Source organism: Ranitomeya variabilis, chromosome 3, assembly GCF_051348905.1.
Source record: "Ranitomeya variabilis isolate aRanVar5 chromosome 3, aRanVar5.hap1, whole genome shotgun sequence".
NCBI classification, from domain to species: domain Eukaryota; kingdom Metazoa; phylum Chordata; class Amphibia; order Anura; family Dendrobatidae; genus Ranitomeya; species Ranitomeya variabilis.
In genome coordinates, this window is record NC_135234.1 from 214,758,347 (window position 1) to 214,772,989 (window position 14,643).

Below are 14,643 nucleotides of genomic sequence, written 5' to 3' on the forward strand. Positions count from 1 at the left end.
CTCTCTCTGGTAGCGGGGCTCACTCTCTGGTAGCGGGGCTCGCTCTCTGGTAGCGGGGCTCTCTGGTAGTGGGGCTCGCTCTCTGGTAGCGGGGCTCTCTGGTAGTGGCTCTCCTTATGCCGTCCACCTCTGTGTTTTTTAGGGAAAGTTGCTATTTCCACACTTATATGATTGGGCGTGCGCTCCCATTCTTCTCTGCTTTGTTACAAATCCCTAGAATCCAGTTTCCTGTGCCATTATCTGGTCCCTGTGAAGGATGGAGGCTTTTTCCTTCCTGCTGACCCTCTCCTCCCCTTTCCTCTTACTTTCTGCCAGCTCTTCTTTCCCTTTTCAGAGTTTATGCTTTTTTTTCTCCTTTCCTTGGCTGGCAGTGCTGTGCAGCCATCGCTGTCTCTGCAGATCTCCCTTCCTGCGTTGTCCGTGTGCCAGATCTGACAAAAATAGGAATCTGGGTTGTTTTTTCTGTATTGTTCTGTGTGAGCGCAAGGCGTGCACCGAGTGTCCTCACATCTGGGGTATATATAGGGGTGCCTTATTCATTGGTGGGATCGGCTGCCCGGGACAGCGCACATAATGGGGTCTGAGTCTGGGCTGTGGCTTTGTGTAAACTCTGGATACAAATTGTTAAACAGAACCTAGTAAATAACAAACATTCCATCCACCTTTCCCTTCCAGATGTTTACATTGTCTCCAATGTGTCAGTGTAACAATATTTCCTACTTTGTAGAATTGGAAGTTGAAGCTTTTGGAACTTTGTACTTTTCCTGCTCTTTTTAATCTATTGCCCTGTTGCCTTTCCAGCCCCGGTCCACCCTCCTGCCTCCGTCTGTGTGAGATCATTGGTGGAGGTGAAGAGAACCATGCAGTTGATTTGGGGAAGGACTTAACACTCTGTGCTGTTAATGTCTGCAATCAGGAGAGGACTGCGGGAGCCAGGGCTGCTGCTGCGCAGGGAATAAGGCCGGCGCTGCTGCATGTTGTCTGAGGGACCCAGAGCCCCCCTTGTCCCTTTCAGATCCAGCCTCCGGCCCCATCACCTCTCCATGGACTGACACCCCAGCGGATTCCACAGAAACCTCATTGATTGGAATCTGCAAGATCTGTTCTTCAGAGCCCGGATTGTATCAGCGGCGGCAGCTGAATCGGACAACATGACATCGCCAGCAAAATTCAAAAAGGATAAAGAGATCATTGCCGAGTACGACACCCAAGTCAAAGGTATTATTACATCCATGGCGTTTCTGATGGGGAATTTCTGGCTATTATTATTTTTTTCGGAGGGCTGGGCTGTGGTATGTTAGTCAGCAAGGTTTGAATGTTTCAAGACATTTTTAGGCAGCAAGTAATTTTTGGGAGCTGTTAACCCCTTCCCACGTCGAGGCTTAACGTAGGATGATCTGTTTTGCAATCCGTCTTGTGACTGTTGACAGCGTTCTGCATAATGCTGGGTGTACAGCCTTTTGTGCTGGAAAGTTAACCCCTTTTCATCTGTCATCCCGGATTATGGGTTGGATGGCGCAAAGAATATTGTTTGTGTTTTCTCGGTTTCAACTATTGTTCAAAGAATGATTATGGAGCAATTTCTATTCCTCTTGAGTCATATTACTACTTAAATGTTATTACCTATTACATAAGGTTACCTTGAGGACGAGTCCTGTGTCATGAGCCAGTGGTATAGTGGGTGGCGTTTTGATTGGAAGCTAATTAAAGAATAAATATTGCACTGTATGACTATAAAATGACAGATGGTAGCTTTATGTATCACTTATTATGGTGGCACATGTATATATTGAGTATGTCCTATAGAGCAGGTCGTTGATAGCGGGTTTACATGACTGCTGTGCAGGCCACAGATACTGTAGTGTGTTCACACCCAATGTCACGGTGTATGTTCTTGTACAGCAATAACCCTATCAAGATGGTTAGATCATGTAGATAAAGCTGGGTTTGACCTAACCCTAGTCTGCTTTCCTGTGAGTTGAATGGTGAATGAAGTTTGGCCTGGTCACCAAATGGTCAGATCTTGATCTCCTTGTCTTATGACTTGTACCCCTGAGTGTCACCACATTCTTTGCTCCCCTTCCGCTGATTGTCTTCTATATGCAGCATAGCATCTCCAATCATTTCATGTATTTGTGGTCATTATCAGGTTTTCACTATGAGGTACAACATTCTGGTCGTTGTATCTGAGTCCGTGATCGATGTTGGTTTTTTGTATAATGAAAAGTTCTACAATTTTCCCTTTTACCATTTGTGGTTTGCTTTCTGCTTGTCTTCATGTTCTTGTTGGAGGATAGAAAGCTGTCCTGCTCATACCCGAGTGCTCAAGACAAAGCTTGGGTGACTTGTATCTGTGTGATCGTCACGTTACCAAGTTGGAAATTATTCTCCTCCCAAATAAAATGGCTTCCATTCAATGACCGCAAGCAGAGCTATTACAAACGGTGAGGAATTGATACAAACAGTATACTGGAAAACTGCAAAGATATTTTTGTGAATGAGATACTTGGATATTTCAATGATCGCACCTATAGACAACTTTTAGTTTGCCACACAAGCCACAATTTTTATTTCTTTTTTCTAAACTGTGAAGAATCTGTTTCAACCTCTACACTTTATTTTTGGCTGCATAGTATGTATATGGCTTCAGATTTAGGCCATGCAGGCACATTGCAGATTTGTGGTGGTCACATTGTTTTTCATTATCCATCCTGTATGTGAGCTGTAACCCCGGCTGGTGCTAAAGGGAACCTGTTAGCAGTTTTGGCCGATATAAGATACGGCCAGCACCTTTCAGGGCTGATATACAGCATTCTATAATGTTGCAAATATAAGCCCCCAACCTGACTTGCAAGAGAAGAAAAATAACTGTCATTATACTCACCTGCGGGGCGGTGCGGTCCTATGGGTGTCGCTCCTCTTGGTCCAGCGCCTCCCTTCTTCTTGCGATGTTGCCCTCCTGCTTGCTTTCTGTGGATGACGCATCTCCTCGGCATCACGCTCCGGCGCAGGCGTACTTATCTGTCCTGTCAAGGGCAGAGCAAAGTACTGCAGTGCGCATGTGCCAGGAAAGGTGAAAGAGCACTGTGCATGCGCACTGCAGTACTTTGCTCTGCCCTCGACAGGACAGATAAGTATGGCTGCACAGGAGCGTGATGCCGAGGAGACTGTGTGGATGACGAAGGGACGCGTCATCCACACGAAGCAAGCAAAATGCCAAATGCAGCTTACCTGCCTGTTGTGCACAGTGCCGTTCTTCACCGGCACAGAGCAGTCTGTGACCGCTCCTGCCGGGGATTCGGCTGCATTGACATGATGGGGAGTGACTCCTGACATCATTCTGATGGTCAGCAGGCTCCCCCAATTAGGCAGCGAGGATCTGGTTGTCAATCAGAATGACGATGGAAGTCCCGTCCCGTCAACAGAGCAAATCGGTAAAGAAGCCTCCGCTCTGTAGATGTGACGTCAGCAGAGGCTTCTGAATCCCTGGCAGGAGCAGTCTGTGACCGCTCTGTGCTGGGGAAGAATGGTGCTGGACACAACGGGCAGGTAAGCTGCAATTACCTGGCTGTTAGTGCTCAGGTCCTCTATTTTATTTTATTTTTTTTCCATAAAGTCACAGATATACCCTTTAACATTGCAAAGTACATGGGGGAACATTGTACCTTTCTTTCTTTTCTTTCTTTCTTTCTTTCCTTCTTCTTTCTTTTTTTTCCTTTCTTTTCTCTCCTTTCTCCAAGAAAAATATTGATGGTAAAAATGGACACACGGACCATACACTGACATCGGTATCCTTTTTTTCACTTACATGTTTAAATACAGACGTGTGACGGAGGCTTGAAATGTATATCTCTCCAGGCTACATTGGTATACGGTGCCTTGGGACTAGATGACCCACAGCATTAAACCATCGCCGATAACTATATTGCAGATGTTGGCACTCGTTTAGGCAGGCGCACAGATTTTTTTTTTTTTTAATTTATTTTACTCACTTGTATAGTGCCATTAAGTCCACAGCGCTTTGCAAACGGTAATATGATGGGTTTTTTTGGGGTTTTTTTTTTTGCTGCCGGCAGAAAAATCATTTCACCTTACGAACAAGTGTTTTGACAGTTCGTCCGGTGAGTGGCAACCTGTTTATTTTGGTCTATTATAATTCCTAGGAGTGATTGTTCCTGATAATCAGCCAAATGCACCGTTAGATATCAGATATGAAGGTACTCAACTCTTGGGCCATTTTTCGGCACGTCTCTATAAATGTACACTTGGGCAGTTCTCAAATATCCGTTTTTGTCTGTGTGCTTTGCATACCCTATAATAGTCTGTGTCAAAACATTATAAAGAATGTAGATATGTTCTACTTTGGTCGGACTGGATGCCATCGTTGTAGTTCCCATGTGTTGTCCATTTATATCAAAGAAGACATGAAGACCTTTTTTGTAATAACGTCTCTTATAAGCTGATATTATATATTCATTATTTTAAGACATTTCATCACAAACAGAAAAGCAGCCAGGAAAAATCCCCCAAAATTCTAAGTGAAAGCACTAAAGAAACAAATGGCCTGTGACCCAAGTCTTAGCCCCTGGCTGCTGCTGTCAATACTATAGACCTGACCTTTCACTTTAGTTCTCATTTTAAAGATTTTTATGAGTAGGAAACCTGCTCTCCAGTGACACTAACCTGCGAGAACAGCAGATGCGGCCATTGTTGTCATGGACGCAGAGGTGGAGGCACGGCCTACTCTGCGTCCTAAGAGCTTTGGTGATGTCCTACCCTAGGTTGTTGTTAATTATGTTGCCATCGTGGAGACACAGCACTGTTGGGTGTTGCTGATCTAATCTTTCGTCTTTCCGGTCTCAGCAGGGAGAATTTAGGTTTCTAATTGTATTGTAATAATCTGATATTGTGTCTTCACCAACATGCGAATACACTGCTTATAATCTATGGAAATGTCTTCTTTCCTCCTGTGATGAGATTTGGGCCCGCTTGCTCCTGCAGCCCCCATTTCTCCATAATTACTTCTTTAAAGGGAATCTGTTAGTGGAATTTCACTCTCCACCCACAAACTGTTCAGCAATACCTTCATTCCGTTACTTAAATTTATGTGCAAATCAGTCTGAAGGACTATAGTAGATCTGTCACTGCAGCTCTATCCCCTTCGCACCACCTCCTCCTGATTGACTGATGCCTAGTGATGAGCGTGAGTACTTGTTACTAGAATACTTGAGTGAGGTGTTCGCGTCCCCATGTTTCACTGCTGATAGACAGCCAGAGATTGTGGGGATTGCCTGACAAACACGGGCAATCCCCGTATATTATGTGGCTGTCTAATGGCCGCGAAACATGTGGTCACAGGGACGAGAACATCTCACTCAGTGCATACCCGAGCACACTCCACAAAAATGAGTAACAAGCACTTGACTCCATGAAGTTTCACAGCTCAAAGATTGTTAATTAAGCAGAAGTCTGTGGCACGGGCGGGGAATAGAGCTGGAGTGACAGAGGCTTCAGATCTACAAATGGCTCCTTTGCAATACAATTTAAGCACTGATTTCTAGTAGCAGAGGAATGACCTGGACATGTCTTTCAAAGAGCTGCATGCACCTATAAAATAGTTTTGGAGTGTAAAACCTACAGATATCAATTCTTTTTAATTAGTCCATCCTCTTCAGCCATTGGAAGCAAACATCAAAGAGATTCTCTTTTTTTTTTTCACAATGCAACTTTGTAAGGGCTCAGCCATGATCCAAAATATATGTAAATCTATCTAAAAAAAACTGCACATGATGTAGGCGTTTCGAACAGATGATGTCCTAAATTTCCCAGAGAAAAATCTAATCTTGGTTATTACTCCCATAATAAGTAAAAGCTTTGCCTTATTCACTCCACGTAAAACTAATTTGGGTAGAATTTATTCCAGACATCTCCCTTTCAACTTGTACTTAAGCTATTTGGGGGGTTCAAATTAAAAAAAAATAAATTTTTAGGTAATTGCTGTTGCGCCACATGTCACTGTGTGGCCAGAGCCTTATTCTTTGTAGTCCACATTAGCCCCTTTAATTATATATCGTAAAGGTGGGATATTGAGTATTTCTCTAAGAATTCTGCATATTACTATTGTTTGACAGATTTATTAGCCAAAGACTGTTATGCTTTTTTTTTGTTGGTTTTCTATGTATAGAATTTCTTAACTTTATAGCTTTTAGATTTTTCGACTACCTTTTTTCCATTTGTTGACGCTCATCGAAATAAAAAAAACTCTTAATTCTGTTGCCAAAATAATGTATAGAAACTGGGCGAGTCCTCCTGGCAGCATATGTGCTTGAATAATACTAGTCCACCCAAGTAGGGATGAGCAGGGCCGCACCCATAAGCCTGAACACTGCACCCCATTCAGGATGACTGGAGGGCGAGGTGCGGACTGGGGTGTGATAAGAACATGCTCTCGTGGAGCGCTTTCTGTCATCTGCGTCCTTTTCTTCATGAATGTAGCATCAGTGTAATGGCACACACCATGGCGAAGGTTCATTTCTAGCGTATTGCGCCAACCAATGCACCGCTTTTCTTTATTCTGCTATATTCTGTCTTCTCCGGTAAAAGCGGCAGAACATCCCTGCAGCTGCACAGCTCTTACCACTGAAAGCCTTCCAAGTAGGCTTTGATTTATTTTTTTTGGCAGCCTGCCTAAATGACTGCATCCATTCATTGCCTGCCCCTTCTCTTCTCCCCCCTGTACTCCTTTTTTTTTTTTTTTTTTTCAAGCAGTGGTTCCACTGGGATCATTAATAACACAATCACTTGTACACGATACGGTCTTGCTATTTTTCTATAGGCCCATGTGAATCAATGAGATTTCATGCATCATTTCTCCTACATTGTAAGGGTCCAAAATGTATTTGCTGGACGCTATGTTGAATTGATGTTACTCAGTTATCATCTATGATCATATAGTCAATTGTGCTTCTTTTATTATGGACCTGGTTAAAAATCAGGGTGGTTTCGCTTTCAGTCTTCAGGAGCTCATCGTTCCTCAACCTTCAGGCTTACTGCTTGCCATGGGGGTGATGCGCTCCTGATGGACAATTCCGGCCAACAGCCTGGCTGGGCCGACATCCCAAACAGTGCGCTCTCCGATGCTGCTCGCACAGGCACCACTGGAGCTCTGAGGCTTTATAAGGGGGATACATAGGGATTCAGAAGGGGCTGTCCGAGTAGTGGACATACAAGGAGTGCGGTGACGGTGAACATATGAGAAGCTATAACTTATTCTCTGCTATAAAAGGAGACAGCCCCCTGCAGATCTGCAGTCAGACGTTCCCAATGTCAAGTTTATAAGGCAATGGGGTAAAAAAACAGACCAGCTGAATTTCTTAGAAAGCTGGAAAGTCTGGAGCTACTGGTCACCTAGTGCCTATCAATAGAGGTCGCGTGTAAAATCAAAGTCTGATTATGAAGAACTTCCTCACAGGAAATGGTTAAGTTTTACTGGAGGCTGAGTTTGACGAGGCAGTTTCTTTGGTGGGGTAAGGGGGTGCTTCCTAGTCCAGATATAAACCTAAGCACCTTGTGTGTGAGTGGACCTTTCCCCTATACACAGCAGAGGCCTTATAGAGGTTGTCCACTACTAGGACAGCCCCTTCTTTAAACTAAATGTTCGGCCCCCATATAATAAAGCCTATACTCGCCTACTGTGCTTGTGTTGTCTGCACTCGATCTCCCCGGGGTTTTGATCCAATTGGGCATCACATGTCATCCTATCCGCGCTGGCGTCACTGTCTCCGCCTCCGGACGAACTGCAGCTCTGGCTTCCTTTTCATGTACAGTTTGTCCAAAGGCAGAGACCGTGATGACAGCGCTGATCATGATGATTTAACGAAAAACAGGCTGCAGATCTTTACCCCAAGGCCATGTTCACACTTTGCGGTTTTTACCGCGGATCCGCGGCGATTTTGATGCTGCGGGTCCGCAGCAGTTTCCATTGCGTTTACATGAACATGTAAACCCTATGGAAACCGCAAACCGCAGTGCACATGCTGCGGGAAAAACCGCGCAGAAACGCAGCGGTTTACAACCCGCAGCATGTCACTTCTTTGTGCAGAATCGCTGCGATTCTGCACCCATAGGAATGCATTGAACCGCTTACTTCCCGCATGGGGCTGTGCCCACGTTGTGGGAAGTAAGCGAATAATGTGCGGGTGGTACCCGGGGTGGAGGAGAGGAGACTCTCCTCCAGGCCCTGGGAACCATATTTGGGGTAAAAAAAAGAATTAAAATAAAAAATCATGTTATACTCACCTCTCAGCGCTGCACGCGGCCGGCTGGTCAGAGTTGCTGTGCGAACAGGACCTGCGGTGACGTCGCGGTCACATGACCGTGACGTCACGAAGGGTCCTCGCACATCATCTTTGGAACCGGAGCACCGGGTGCAGCGCCGAGGAGATCGAGACGTCAGAGGGTGAGTATATAAACTTTTTTTTTTTATTTTAACATTACTATTGATGCTGCATATGCAGCATTAATAGTATAGGCGGAAACCGCGGAACAAACCGCGATAAATCTGCAGGGATAACCACAGCGGTTTTGCCCTGCAGATTTATCAAATCCGCTGCGGGAGAACCCGCAGAGGTCACCCGCAAAGTGTGAACATGGCCTAAAGGTATGTATTAAATCAGTATGATAGTGCCAGTCTGCCCTTACCTTTAGTTTAACATGGACGTTCCTGCTGACAGATTCTCTTTAAAGGGAATCTGTCATCAGATTTTTGGCTACCAGATCTGAGCACAACATGATAAAGGGCCAGAGACCCTGCTTCCAGCATTTATCATCTGCTGGGCAGCTTGCTGCAGATTTGATAAAATCGCAGTTTTCTCTGCTGCAGATCTACCAGTTTTCTGAACGCTGAGCTCTGTATTTTTGCAAGGTCTTCCCATATTGTTAAGAGATGCTTATTATAACAATATGATTATCACAGGGTGTTCCCCTGCAAGAGCCATGTGGCCATTTGTAATGTATGGGGTACCGGGAAGAAAGTGATCAGGTCTACTGCAGCGCCACCACAAGGGAGGACAAAGCATTACACCTTTCCAATTTAAAATCATAGGTCTAGCTGTGCAGTGCATAGACATTGCACAGATAGGAGCTGAAGGTCCAAAACCGACACCTCCTCTATTAATGCACAATTTCTTAATGGGGTAAATTGTCATTTTAATTCATTATATGGACAACGGCAATTGTCAAATACCAAACTTTTTTGAGAATTTCCATTGTGCGCAGAGGAATCCTTGAAAAAACTCAGTTTAAAAAATGAATCATTGTTGGTAGTGCACAGGATAACCTAAAATATAGTTGTATTTTCAAGGAATTTTCTTTCAGTGAGTTTGTAAAGTGACCCTCCATGAAAGGCAGGTTGAGCTCAGTAGGGGAGCGCAGAAGGGTCATTAACCCCTAAGGTAATCACCTTTCCCAGATTCCATGCAGGATATTGCCCTTCTGTCTTTAGTTTGTTTCAGCATACATTGTAAATTTTGCAGTCGCTCCGCAGGATTCTCAGTTTAAAAAATATTTTAAAAAACTAATAAGGTTTGCTGTATCACTAAGCTTTAACTTTGACACAATTATGTAAATTCCACCATGGATAACTGTGGAATTCCACTGCTTACACGGTCATAAACATTCTAAGTAACAGATGGAGCTCAAGGCTTTGTGCATTAATGTGCACGTGACCCATCAAATTCTCAGGGGAGCAAAGTTTTTAAAGTCTCTGCTATGTGCTTGCAACTTTTATGTTGCCTACAAAACAGGTCAGATACATCGCCACGCTTCCTGCTGTGAGATTAAATTGGATTCCAGGCGTGTCTCACACATGTGCTCTGTATGAGAATTGGGAACAGAACCTTGGGAATGAAATGCCAGGGACAAAAAAAAAAAAAAAAAAATAAAAAAATATATATATATTTATTTATTTATTTTTTTTCATACATACATACACTGTGTTCCAAATTATTATGCAAATAATTTTTCCTCATATTTTCTCTAAATTACCTATCTGAATTGCAGTCATCTACTATTCTAGTATAATTGCAATGTTTTGGAACAAACTGCCTATGAGAACAGTATCTTTTTAAAAAAAAATAAACACTCAAAATGCATGTTCCAAATTATTATGCACAGCAGAGTTTTCAACTTTTTTTTTTTATTTTGAACAAAAAAAATGGTCAATTGTGAAGTTATAAGCATTATCAGCTTATTACAAAATGAAATCAAACAGTTTTCAAGTGAAAACTTTATTCTAGGCGATGTTACATTTGCACATAGGACCCCTTGTTCGAAAGAAGCTTCTGCACTCTCTCGTCCATTGAATTTGTCAGTTTTTGGATGGTTTCTGCTTCAATTGTTTTGCATGTGGACAGAATACCCTCCCAGAGCTGTTGCTTAGATGTGAACTGCCTCCCGCCATCATAGACACTCCTTTTGATGATGCTCCAGAGGTTCTCAATGGGGTTGAGGTCAGGGGAAGATGGTGGCCACACCATAAGTTTGTCCTGTTTTATGCCCATAGCAGCCAGAGATGCAGATGTCTTTTTTGCAGCATGAGACGGTGCATTATCATGCATGAAAATGATCTTGCTGCGGAAAGCACGGTTCTTCCTCTTGAACCATGGCAGGAAGTGTTGTTTTAGAAACTCCACATAGATTATGGAGTTCATCTTTACCCCTTCAGGGATCATAAAGGGGCCGACAATCTCTCTCCCCATGATTCCAGCCCAAAACATTACTCCACCTCCTCCTTGTTGGCGCCTTAGCCGTGTTTTCATGGGGTGTCCATCAACCAGCCATCCTCCACTCCATCCATCTGGACCATCGAGCGTTGCACGGCACTCATCGGTGAACAAAACCGTTTGGAAGTCAGTCTTCATGTATCGTTTGGCCCACTGGAGCCGTTTCTGCTTGTGCGCAGTGGATAGACGTGGTCGACAGGATGGCTTACGCACCTCTGAAGGACCCTGCATCTTGTTGTTCTGGAGATGTTGGAGGCACCAGCAGCTTCAAAAACGTGTCTGCTTCGATGACAAGGCATTTTTGCAGCTGCTCTTTTAACCTTACGCAATTGCCTGTTGGAAAGAGTCCTCAATTTTTCCTTATCAGCACGCACACGTGTGTGCTGGGAATCAGCTACATACTTCTTGATTGTGTGATGATCACGATGAAGTGTCTTGGTAATGTTGATTGTAGTCATGCCTTGACCTAAATACTCCACAATTTGTTGCTTCTCAGCAGCCGACACATCCTTTTTCTTTCCCATTTTGGCAAAAAATGTAGGCTGCTTAATAATGTGGAACAGCCTTCTTAAAGGGACACTGTCACCTGAATTTGGAGGGAACAATCTTTAGCCATAGGGGCGGGGTTTTCGGGTGTTTGATTCACCCTTTCCTTACCCGCTGGCTGCATGCTGGCTGCAATATGGGATTGAAGTTCATTCTCTGTCCTCCGTAGTACACGCCTGCACAAGGCAATCTTGCCTTGCGCAGGCGTGTACTATGGAGGACAGAGAATTAACTTCAATCCCATATTGCAGCCAGCATGCAGCCAGCGGGTAAGGAAAGGGTGAATCAAACACCCGAAAACCCCGCCCCTATGGCTAAAGATTTTTACCTCCAAATTCAGGTGACAGTGTCCCTTTAAGTAGTCTTGCCTTTATTTGGACACACCTGCCAAACTAATTTGCACAGGTATCTGCAATTGCTTCCAGTGATGTAAAGAGCCCTGACACACATCACCATCAATGAGTTTAAATGACAAACAAAAAAATTCTAACCTTATCACTCAAACTCTTTGTGCATAATAATTTGGAACACAGTGTAATCTCTCTAAAAAAAATAAAGGGGATACTTAAACCAACGAATATAACTCCAGGTAAATCAAACTGTCCACTTCGGAAGCAACACTGTTTGACAATCAATTTCACATGCTGTTGTGCAAATGGAATAGACAACAGATGGAAATTATTGGCAATTATCAAGACACACTCAATAAAGGAGTGGTTCTGCAGGTGGGGACCACAGACCACATCTCAGTACCAATGCTTTCTGGCTGATGTTTTGGTCACTTTTGAATGTTGGTTGTGCTTTCACACTAATGGTAGCATGAGACGGACTCTACAACCCACACAAGTGGCTCAGGTAGAGCAGCTCATCCAGGATGGCACATCAATGCGAGCTGTGGCAAGAAGGTTTGTCAGCGTAGTGTCCAGAGGCTGGAGACGCTACCAGGAGACAAGCCAGTACCCCAGGAGACGTGGAGGGGGCCCATAGGAGGGCAACAACCCAGCAGCAGGACCGCTACCTCAGTCTTTGTGCAAGGAGGAACAGGAGGAGCACTGCCAGAGCCCTGCAAAATGACCTCCAGTAGGCCACAAATGTGCATGTGTCTGCACAACCGGTTAGAATCCGACTCCATGAGAATGGTCTGAGTGCCCGACGTCCACAGATGGGGGTCCAAGTGGCGATACGCGTTGGGCTCTTGCCCCCCCCCCCTCTTTGGACCTCATCCTGGCTCCTGTGGCTCTCAGTTTGACCGCTTGTATTTCCCTGCAGTCTGCCTGCCATCTGCCATAATGTATACCTTTTCCCCTGCATCTGTGCCTGGGTTGATCGTGCTCAATGACTAGTATATGTACTGGCATATATTTGATATGGTTGCCCTAATATGTGTGTGAATTAATAATATCTTTTGCAGATTATCTTGTATGCACATATAGTACACCTTAGTTTGATCTTGCACTTTAATTATCATCTTTATCATTACGGCTTAGGTAATACTAGTTACAGCTGTACCTTCCAAGAGGTAAATCCAAAGGTCATTGCTCTCTGCTGATTCTCCTGGATCTCTCGGCCGCATTTGACACTGTGGATCACCAGCTCCTTCTCACTATGCTCCGCTCTATAGGCCTCAAGGACACTGCCCTCTCCTGGTTCTCCTGCTACCTCTCTGACCACTCCTTCACTGTATCCTTTGCCGGCTCTTCTTCCTCTCCTCGACCCCTTACTATCGGGGTTCCGCAGGGCTCAGTCCTAGGCCCCCTCCTCTTCTCTCTATACACGGCCCCTATTGGACAAACAATCAGCAGATTTGGGTTCCAGTATCATCTCTATGCTGATGACACCCAATTATACACTTATTCCCCTGTCATCACCCCTACCCTAATTCAAAATGCCAAGGATTGTCTGTCTGCTGTCTCTAACATCATGTCCTCCCTCTATCTGAAACTAAATCTCTCCAAAACTGAACTTCTTGTGTTTCTCCCTTCTACTAACCTCACTCTTCCCAACATCGAAATTACCCTGGTGGGTTCAACCATAACTACCAAGCAGCATGCCCGCTGTCTTGGGGTCATATTTGACACCGATCTTTCCTTTACTCCCTATATCCGATCACTCACTCGCTCTTGTCACCTGCATCTTAAAAACATCTCCAGAATCCGACTTTTTCTCACCTTTGAAACTGCTAAGACTCTTACTGTCGCTCTTATTCATTCCTGTCTGGACTACTGCAACTCTCTTCTGATCGGTCTCCCTCTTGCCAAACTTTCTCCTCTCCAATCCATCTTGAATGCGGCAGCCAGGGTCATATTTCTGTCCAACCGCTTCACCACCGATGCCTCCATCTTGTGCCAGTCATTACACTGGCTACCCATTCGCTACAGGGTCCAGTATAAACTCATCTCTCTCACCCACAAAGCTCTACACAGTTCTGCACCACCTTATATCTCCTCTCTCATCTCTGTCTGTCGCCCTACACGTGCCCTCCGTTCTACAAATGACCTAAGGCTAACATCCCCCGTAATCCGAACCTCGCACCTCCGTCTCCAAGACTTCTCTCGTGCTGCGCCAGCTCTCTGGAATGCACTTCCCCAGACGATCAGACTGATACCTAGCCCCGACCTATTCAAGCGCGCTCTAAAAACCCATCTCTTCAAACAAGCCTACCACATCAACTACTCAGTAAACTAACTTTGCCCTGTTCCCTCCTTCCAAATATTATTCTGAATCTGCACCCTACTATTCATCTGTCTCCACACCCTCCATGCACACGATAACTGCACTTGATACTTGACTATTGCACTTAAACACACAGGCTGATGACCGGATCATGCAGCTTTATATGAAAATCCCTATTTATTATAATTGCCAGACCTGAAATAACAAGCACTTTTCACCTATTGTGTCCCCCCATTTCCTTGTAGATTGTAAGCTTGCGAGCAGGGACCTCACCCCTAATGTCACTGTTTAAATTGTCTTAACTTGTATTGAATTTGTCTGTATATGTCCCCGCTTAATTGTAAAGTGCTGCGAAATATGTTGGCGCTATATAAATAAAAAAAATTATTATTTTTTTCCTCTTTTGGTTACTTGGGTGAATCCCCTTGTATTTTTCTAAAGATTCATCTATTCATTGTATGGTATATTTGTTGGTTTTGGTACAGAGGATACAGCAGCAACTTGCTTTACCAGGTGCCAGGTTTAGTATTTATTTTTATTTTTGACGGGTGCATGGGTTATTCATACCAGACGTGTATATAAGGATGTGACTCTTTTTCATCTGTGGTCTTATTTTTTTTGTGGGGCCACCATCTATCAGAGA

The 14,643-nt window shown here is 44.3% G+C and overlaps 2 protein-coding genes across 3 annotated transcripts in view; one reads left to right on the forward strand and one right to left on the reverse strand.

The window, feature by feature from the left end:
* Positions 1-3,675, reverse strand: part of FAM72A (family with sequence similarity 72 member A) — a 30,100-nt gene extending 26,425 nt beyond the window's left edge. The window contains exon 1 of the mRNA XM_077295156.1: positions 3,666-3,675. The gene's annotated coding sequence lies outside the window, so the exon portion shown is untranslated. The remainder of the gene's footprint in view (positions 1-3,665) is intronic.
* SRGAP2 (SLIT-ROBO Rho GTPase activating protein 2) overlaps positions 1-14,643 on the forward strand; it is a 163,141-nt gene that overhangs the window by 2,556 nt on the left and 145,942 nt on the right. For both annotated transcript variants that reach the window (XM_077295152.1, XM_077295151.1), the window contains exon 2: positions 802-1,218. In XM_077295152.1, coding sequence (XP_077151267.1) covers positions 1,152-1,218 — 67 coding nt within the window. In that variant the 5' untranslated portion in view covers positions 802-1,151. The remainder of the gene's footprint in view (positions 1-801; positions 1,219-14,643) is intronic.